At 37.6% G+C, this 9,661-nt stretch overlaps 1 protein-coding gene across 1 annotated transcript; it reads left to right on the top strand.

Moving 5' to 3' along the window:
• Positions 1–5,411: 5,411 nt before the first annotated feature.
• On the top strand, positions 5,412–9,187 carry LOC115971666. Its single transcript, XM_031091671.1, has 4 exons — positions 5,412–5,489; positions 6,586–7,472; positions 7,592–8,126; positions 8,243–9,187. The coding sequence occupies exons 1-4, from the start codon at positions 5,412–5,414 to the stop codon at positions 9,185–9,187; spliced, it is 2,445 nt and encodes an 814-aa protein (XP_030947531.1).
• Positions 9,188–9,661: the final 474 nt, after the last annotated feature.

The raw sequence follows: 9,661 nt of genomic DNA, 5'->3' as shown, positions 1-9,661 counted from the left end.
TGAGTGGAATAGTTTTATTTCTATTAGTTAAAGGGTAGGAAGGAATTGATAAAAGTATCAATTTTTTTTTTTTTTTTTTTTAAATTCCGAACATGAGAATGTGGATAACCATTTGTTTTGAAAGGAATCCAAATTCCTATAAAAATTGAGCGGGAATCCAAATTCTCCAAACATCTGATTTCCTTATATAATTTACAATCAAACATGAGAATATTTCAATATTCAATACTCCCAAAAATCCTAAAAGATTAGGATACCAGACACCACCTAAGAGCAATCACATTGGTCCTTGTAAAATATAAAAAGTGGTCAATTTTACATATTTTTCTTCAAAAATATCCCACATTAGTCCAACTAAAACATTGTAGATTGATATTTTTGCTATAATAACCATGTAAACATACATGGTTACTATAGCTTTGTATCCTAATATTTAATTAATTTCTCATTATGTCATCTCTCTCTTCCTTTCTTATTTTCACTGTCTCCCTCAAATAAACCCAGTCAGCACCAACTAGTCACCACCACCACCACCACTACCACCATAAGTCACAACTCAGGTCATCCTTTCACAAAACTTGATCAACCCACCAACTAAAATATCCAAATCATACCTAACAATAACCCAAACTCATCAACCCAAACCCAAAAAAAGTAGTAGAGAATGAGAAAGAGCTGAAAGGAGATGCATATTATTTAAGAAGAGAGAGAGCACTGGAGAGATAGAGAGAGAGAGAGTGTGTGTGTGTTCTAATTAGGGTAGGAGATTTAAAAAAAAAATAATTAAAATATTATTATTTAAAGAAAATAGGAGGTATAATAGATAATCTAATGTGGGTATTTTTTTGCAAAGTGATTGGATAAAATAAAATAAAAAAAAAGGGTAAGTTCTTATACTAAAATAAATGAAAATTTCAAATAAGTGCTAGAGAAATAAGGAAGTGTACTGAGTACGGAGAAAGGGGAGAGAAATAAACATGGGGGAAGGAAATAAAGATACATAATGTCATAGTCTAATCAAAGACCTGAAATAAGGGTCTGATCTCCAAAGCGAATAGGGTCAGTAACACGAGAAAGGAGACACTCGCGACATGCCTCTTAGTCTGCTGCCTCCTTCTTCAAACTCTCAATGCGAGCATCTATAGCATCCATAGCAGGCTGAACCTTCCTCGTAAAGAAGGCTCACGCAATCTCTCGCAAGTGATCTAGCAGGAACTCCACAGCAAATCCGACCCTGATCAACTCCTGAACCGCGGCCCTCCACTGCAAAATCCTCTCTACAAACATAGTATCGATGAGGTTATGCTCAATGTCGTTCTTCACACTCCCCAACAACTTAAGGAAGCGCATCGTGGATTGACCAAAGAGAAATCCCTACATAAAATCCTCATGGCTGTTGTAAACTCCCTCCAAGTGGGCGACGCACTCCCTGGGAACCTGGAAACCATGAAAGTCAACATAAGGAACTCCAGCACCCTAAAAGTCAGCAGGATCAAGGTCATAATCAAGGACATTGAGGGTTCATAGTGTTTAATTAAGGTAATATTAATATGAAAATTTTCATGCAAATATATGGCCTAATGGGGGTAACTTAAAGAGTGCCACATGGCCCACTAATAAGCCAATACTTTTTGCATGGCCGACCACATATGCTCGCACCCCTCTCCACTTTCACTCTCTCACAGTCAGTCCCTCTCTTCCTCCAGAAATCTCAAAAGTAAAACCGACCCTAGCTCCTCCTCTCTCATGGCAGCCAGCAACTGTTTCATTGACTTTTGCTGCGGTCCCTGCGAATCTGATACGCAGTGCCAATCTTGGCAGAGACTCAGCCATACGGTATGTCCCGAATTGTCATATCAGATCGATCGAGTACACTGTCTTTTAAGATTCCATTTATGAATTGCTTATAAAACTGCCTAACCTTTGCTTTCCTTTACAATGAAAGGAATTGGGTATTGCATATCATATTCATAAATGGTGGTCTAAGCCAAGAAGCATGTGTGCTCTCTGTTTTAGAGTGGCCAAAACCTTGCCAGAAGTCTCTCTCACATGTGGGCTTCAATTCTTCCCGCTGTTTTGTTTTTTTGGCCAGGTGGTTGGTCACTCTAAACACAGCTTACAAATATATTATAATGTTATCGGTTCGTTGCAGAAAGTCTATAGTCACAGCCATATACTTTTTCTACTACATAGATCATTTCTCCTCTCTCTTCATCAGATTCACAAGCACGTAAAGTGCAGTGGCCATGGTTTAAATACCCTAAATAGTTATTGTTTCCTCAATTGTTTTGTACAGTATTCTTTTTTATTTTCTGGTCATTATTTTGTTAAATACCTTAAAAAGTTGTAGCTAACTAAACAAACAACTCCTTTGGGTTTCTTTTTTTATCAGCTCATCTATTTAAATCTTATGCACTAAGTTTCATATTAAAATATGAAACCACACAATTATAATTTTCTATATAATTAATTTCATCTTGTAGCTAACTAACAAACAACTCCTTTGGGTTTCATTTTTTATCAGCTCATCTATTTAAATCTTATGCACTAAGTTTCATATTAAAATATGAAACCACACAATTATAATTTTCTATATAATTAATTTCATCTTGTCATTTTTAGTGTCCAATCAAAATTAATCACCAATTATTCTATGTAATTAGTCTCACCTAGTTAGACACACATTAACTGTTAGAATTTGATCTTGCAATATATTTCAATTCGATCATCTGATTGAGGCAACAAACATACTACTGTGATCTTTGAAGCCTCAAGATCATCCCCATGAAGTGTGATGAATTAATTAATGGTTAAAATTACATTTGTGCCCTTGATGTGTGAAAGGACCATTTTGCCATATTCAAAATTAAATTATGGGTACAAAATGAAATGTTTACATTATGTGTGCAGGTGTATAAAATAGACACTCTCCTAATATAAAAGTGTTATTATTTGATCTTTTCAAAGAGTACAATTTAAAAACACACATTTTTCCTATCTCTCTTCTTTGCAAACCAAAGGAAATGTAGAATTCTCACATTTTCTTCTTTCCTTTCTTTCCTATATCTAAACATTGCAAAGGGAAATATTTCCTTCTCTTTTCCTTCCTTTCCCTTCCTTTTTTCTCTCTCTTCCCTTTCCCTAGCTAAGACCAAACATAGTGTATACTAGCTTCAAATTTCAGAGTGTGACTATTTTAAACTCAAACTAGAGTCATTGATGTTTGTGCTAATTTTATTTTGGTCTACTAATAAATAAATTGTGGGGGAGGATTAGAGAAAATATACCATGTATGTAGTATATGTTTCATCCTTCTCAATTCTCAAATGGAAGTAGACTCACACATGAGGTCCACTCTTATGTAAGAGGACGGATACATGCACAAATGTTTGGTATACCTCCTTGGAGGTGAGATCCATGCAATACCTGCAATACTTTTAATCATGATCATTGATTCCAATGATCAAAAAAATTGATAGTTAATTGATCTGTGTCCTCTCTTCATGTTCTCCCCTTTCTTAGTTTCTATTATTTGGTTCTTTGTATTTACCTCCAGGTCCTTCACTCTCACCCACCACCACCATCTCTCCAACCCCAGTCCCACTAAACCACCGTTCCCAAGTCGTTGCCACCACTAGTACCATACTGTTCTGAGTGGTATTGGTGTTTTGGTTAGAGACTCACCTGACCCACAATCGTTGCTTTGTCGTCTTGTCTAGAGGCAGGTGTAAGTGTAACACAAGATGAGGCTCAGGTGAGATTTGTGGGCATGGACCACAAGAGGATTAGTTGTTCTCTTTTGGTTAATTTGTTGCTTTGACAATTTTCCCCAGAAGCTTTATTGAAGAAGACAAAAGATCTATGCTTTGGTTCTGTTCTCTAAAGGTTCTATTGAAAAAGGAGCCATCCTTTCACAAAGTGACGAAATCTTAGGATGAATTTGGTTGAGAAATAGAAAACTGGGAGTATAGAAAATATGGAGAGGATAGAAAAGATTTTAGTTTTCCTCATTTGTGTTTAGTTGAAGTGGTGAAAAAGTGGAGGAATGGAAATATCATTTGTTTAATTGAGAAGAAAAATGATAGAATAGAAAATATAATTTGTATAAAATTACTCTCATGCCCCTATTGCATAATATAAGAAATAATTTCCTTACAATCATTAAAACCAAACTTATTGTCAATGAAAATTTTAAAAAAATATCTTATAAAATTTAACACATCATTAACATTATTATTTTATTTTATTTTTCTTTGTTTTAGAGGTTCCTTCTAAAAAAAAAAAAAAAAAAAGAGGCGAAAGCCACCAAGGACCCACCGTTGATCAAAAAAGGGAAAAAATAAAAAAGCAAAATCCACTGTTTGATAAAACATTGAAAAAAAAGGCAACGTAGACTCAAAGCTTGAAGCTTGAAAAAAATAAATAAATAAAAAGGCAACGTAAATTCAAAGAGCTTGAAAAAATAAATAAATAACAAGAAGGAAAAGTGGAAAAAGTAACTTGTAAGGACACGATTCGTAACGAACCTAACTGTGTTAGGTTCACACGTGAAAAGGCCCAAACAATGTCATTTGTAGAGCGTGGGTTTGAAAGGCTAGGCCCTGATCACCAGGTGATGGGTTTTTCACGATGTTCATACAAGGTTAAGTGATCTTCATCCCTGGAATCTTTCTCCTGGAGGTGGGCTGGGAGGTTCTGGTTTTTGGCCATTTTTCCCAGCCCCCACTATAGATTACTCACTTTTCCTTTTATATTAGCCCGTATCCACTGTCCTTCGTCCACGTGTAGGGTTAAATCTTCCAAGACTGATACTTGTCCCATCAGCCCACACCCAAAGTCGTTGGGGGTGGTTGTAAAAGCCAAAGAACCCGGCTCCATCAGGTGCAGAGCATTAAATGGTAGTAAGGGCAGCTTTCCACAGATATTTTAGATTTTCTTTCAAACTTAGTCCCATACCGTTTTTGCCCCTCTCTTCGGTGGGACGTTGGGTTTGCCGAGGACAGACCTGTCCTCGGCTGAATTACAAGGATATCCCACCGAGCTTGGGCTACAGCCTTTCCTTGGCTTGGGCCTCTGGCCCCCTTCACAGGTAAACGGGCCTGGCCCATGAATTATATGGGCGCCACATAACTCAATGCAGAGGGGCAAATTTGGTTTTTGCTAGAACCCATGTTTTCTCCCCTTAGTTTTCTCTCTATTTTGGACAGAAAACTTTTTGGTGGGTCTAGAAAGAAAACATCGGGACCCACCACAAAATTTTCCACCCAACTAAACACCCTTCCAATTTTCTCTCTCCACTTTTTTTTTTTTCCCTAAATTTTCCATCTTGTTTGAAATCCCTCAAACAAACAAATCCTTAGACTTTGTGTTGGGACAGTTCTTAGCTTGAGCAACTTAAAATGAAAAGGATGATGACTTTTTCTGTTGGGACAATTCTTCTGGCAGCTTATTTGAAGGAAAAACTCACTAGAGAGCCAGCTATACGCAAAGTATCTTTAACTAAATGATCAATAGAAGAAAGATTAAAACCAATATATTTAAAATATTAATAATGATCTGTGAATCACCCTAAAAAACAGAACAGAAGACGATAATTAATTCACAATATTCCTAATTATCATACAAACTCACATATGGGCCCATCACAATCTTTGATTTTTAAAATTGTTTTTTAATGATATGGCATATTAATTTAGAAATGTTGTGAAATTATTGTAACCTTTTGTTGTGTCCATAGAATTACTCCTAAAATAGTATTAGCTCTCCAAACATAACCCCCTTTACCCTTTAAAGAAAAAGAAAAAGAAAATGGATAATTACACATTACCCACCCATGGTTTAGGCGAAAATCACTTTGCCTACCTGTGGTTTGAAAAGTGTCAATTAACCCACTTGAGGTATGTTTCCGTCAATCTCCGTAACCCACCTCGGTCTCTGCCATTACAAAAACACCTTTTAACCTCAAAACAGAACATAACGCGAATCAAAACACCCAAAACTCAAAAACTTTTCAAGAGAGAGACTTGAGGTGCGATCAGCTTGTTCTTCGTGATTTGGAGCGTTTGGAGGGGGAGAAAACACTTGTTTTGCATCATTGAAGCTAAACAACGTATGTGTGACTGCTGTTCATCTGCATTTGGGCTCTTGATGTTATTTTTTTATCGCGACCCACCCACGTAGTTAGGTTTTGTTGTTCATCTGCACATTTAAAATTTTTTTGTATGTTAAATGTGCATTTTGCCATTTATATGTAGAATCGCTTAGGATGTAGCTAATGTACTGCTATGGTTGTTTATATAATGCGTATACTTGAAAGAATCAAGTTTATTTGTCAATGATTACACTTGTTTGTGAGCTGTGGGTAGTGTGGTCCCTATGAATTTGTTGGGAATCTAGTTTTGCATGTGCTTTATGTGGTCCTTTGTCCGTGTGTTGTTGTCTTGTTGTCAATTTGTTGGCTTGTTATCTCTTTTGGTTTCTTGTCATTTTCCATATGTCAGTGTGTAAACAAACTACTTATTTTAATTACAAATGATTGACTTCACATTTGACATTGAAATTCATGTTGGGGGATGTTTTGTGTAGGAGCCAACCGTTGAATATGTGGGTGGGTCTGTACATACACTGACAGAGATTGACCCTAACAAGTTGAGTTTCTTTGAAATTCGAGATTTATGCCATCTAGTTGGTGCTCCTAAAGAACATAGTAGATATAGGTATTTACTTCTTGAAGGTGATCTACAGGATGATTTAAGAGATATAGAAACAGATGCAGATATCTTGAACATGACCACCTTTCATAGGGCATGGCCAGCTAAAAAAATCATAATCTATACTGACATAGATGTGGAGCCACTGGCAGTTGAGTATCCTGATGAAGGGGGAGTGGCAAATGGTGGTGTAGGTAGTGATGCAGTAAGGGATGAAATAGATTTGGATTATGATGAAGATGATGAGAATGATGAAGAAGAAGATGTTAAGGATGTTGAGATTGGTGCAAGAGATGAAGAACAGGATGTTGAGGTTAGTGCAAGGGTTGAAGAACAAAACGTTGAAAGAGATAATGATGATGATGATGATGATGATGATTGGCTAAATGAAGGTCTAGAGGGGGATGACTTTGGTGATGACATATTTACTGCTCAAAACTCAGCTCCACAAGGTTTTGCTCCCAATACAGCCTCAGAATCAAGCAATGCACCCCACACAGCCCTAGAATCAAGCAATGCATTCCATGCAGACCCTGAGTGGGCTGAGCCAACCCTTGAGGATGACTTAGTAAGCATGGATGGGTCTGATGATGAGCAGGTACTTGAGCATGTAGAGTTTAATGCTAAGAGTGACATGAGAAATGTTGTACTGAAGAAGGAGATGAAGTTTCCTAATGCAAAGGTGTTCAGAGCTGCTTTGAGGGAGTATGCAATCAAAAAACCTATTGACATCAAATTCAAGCTTAATGAGAGGACCAAGATGTTCACTGCAAGAATAGGTGTGGGTGGAGATGTTATGCATCTCAAATAAGTGGAGAGATAACATTTCAAATTAAGACCTTAACTGATGACTATACTTGCCCCAAGTCTTTTAAAAACAGCCAAGCAACATCAGCTTATGTTGCTAAGAGGTTCATTGAGGATTTTAGCAAAAATCCAAATTGGGAGGTGAGTGGTGTACACAACCATGTGATGCAAACTTTATATGTTGACCTAAGTGTAAACCAAGTGTATAGGTCAAAGAGAAAGGCAAAAGATTTGATCAATGGAGATGAGCAATTGCAATATGGTGTCCTTAGGGACTATGCACAAATGATAAACACTGTAGACAAGGGGAGTAGGGTTATACTGCAGACAGAAATGGCTGATGAGACTTCCCAGTCAAAATTTAAGAGGATGTATGTTAAGTTCAATACTCAGAAGGTAGGATTTTTAGGTGGATGCAGGTCATTTATAGGTTTAAATGGTTGTCACATAAAGCACAAATTTGGTGGGCAAATCTTATCTGCCACTGCCAAGGATGCAAATTACAACATTTTTCCAGTAGCCATGGCTATTGTGGAACAAGAAACCAAGGAGTCTTGGATTTTGGAAATTTTTGCTAATGATATAGGGAGGCCAGAGGAGCTTCAGTTGGTCTTCATTTCTGCTAGGCAAAAGATATGCAAGTTTTGTTTTGTTCAGTTACACTTGAATAGTTTACTTTGTTTGCTAAACTAGCCTATTTTGTTTGTTTTTTTGCTTATTTGTAGGGGCTTATACCTGCAATAGAGACAATATTCCCTACTATGGAGCATAGATACTGTGTGAAACACATCTACAACAATTTCAAAGTTGATCACAAGGGATTGGAGCTGAAGGATGCACTGTGGAGGTGTGTTGTTGCCACAACAGTAAGGGAGTTTGAGAGATGCATGCAGTACATAAGGGATTTGGATGAAAAGGCATATGAGTATCTTGCAAATATTGCACCTGCACAGTGGACAAGGTCACACTTCACTCCTAGGGCCTTAACAGATTGTTTGGTAAATAACTTGAGTGAGTATTTTAATACAATGATATTGAAGTCTAAGGACAAGCCTATCTTGGCAATGTTGGAGTGGATTAGGGTTAGACTTATGACTAGGCTTTACACAAAAAAGGAAGGGATACAGAAGTATGCTGGAAAGCTGTGTCCATGCATACAAGATAGGTTGGAGAAATTGAAGGTTGAAAGTAAGCCATTTGGTACTACCCCAGCTGGCAATTTCCTTTATGAGGTAGGCAGTCAGTATGAGAGGCATGTAATTGATCTTGTCAAGAAGACATGTAGCTGGAGGTCTTGGGATTTAAATGGCATTCCTTGCAAACATGCCATAACAGTCATTTATACAAACATTGAGACACCAGAAGACTATACCCACCCATGCTATTTCAAAGAAACTTACATGGAGATATACAAGGAGGTACTTCCTCCCATGCCTGGCCAGTCAGAATGGGCTGAGACTGGACAGCCTACTCCCCTAGCACCTCACATATACAAACCACCAGGCAGGCCACCCAAGCAAAGAAAGAGGGCTTCTGATGAGCGAAGGAACCCTTACAAAGCAAGTAGGCTGAATAGACTTGTAAAATGTGGGAAATGCAAAAAGGAAGGGCATAACTCAAGAGGGTGCAAGGCTGGCATCACTGGAGAGACACCATGGCAGAGGAGATAGAGGCTTGAAAGAGAAAAAGTTATAAGTATGTAATTGGGATTTAAATGGCAAAAAAAAAAAAAAAAAAAACTTGTTTTTAAACTTACAAAAGTATTTATGTATTGAAACTGGGTTTTGTTGCAGGCAAGGGGATGGGTGCCTGCACCTAGTACCAGATCTACACCTCAGCCTACACCCTAGCCACCATCCCAGTAGCCTACCTACACCTACAACATGATGTCTGCCATTCAGCCTTCATTCTCACAGCAAGGAAATCAAGCGAGGCCATCTCACAGGAGAGCGGGATGGTTCTCTTCCTCACAACCAGAGTTTCACACACCTAGGGAGACCTGGGATATACTACCAAGTTCTTCACAAGTAATTTAGTTGAGTAACCTCTTTCCTGAATGGTTGTGTAGACTAGGATATTTTTTAACAAGTGGATCTATTTTTTATTTTGTAGTCTTCACATACAAATAGGAGCACTGGTGGTGT

This window comes from Quercus lobata, chromosome 12, assembly GCF_001633185.2.
Source record: "Quercus lobata isolate SW786 chromosome 12, ValleyOak3.0 Primary Assembly, whole genome shotgun sequence".
NCBI classification, from domain to species: Eukaryota; Viridiplantae; Streptophyta; class Magnoliopsida; order Fagales; family Fagaceae; genus Quercus; species Quercus lobata.
Note: the sequence above shows the minus strand (reverse complement) of the source record. Positions and strands in the feature narration are given on the sequence as shown.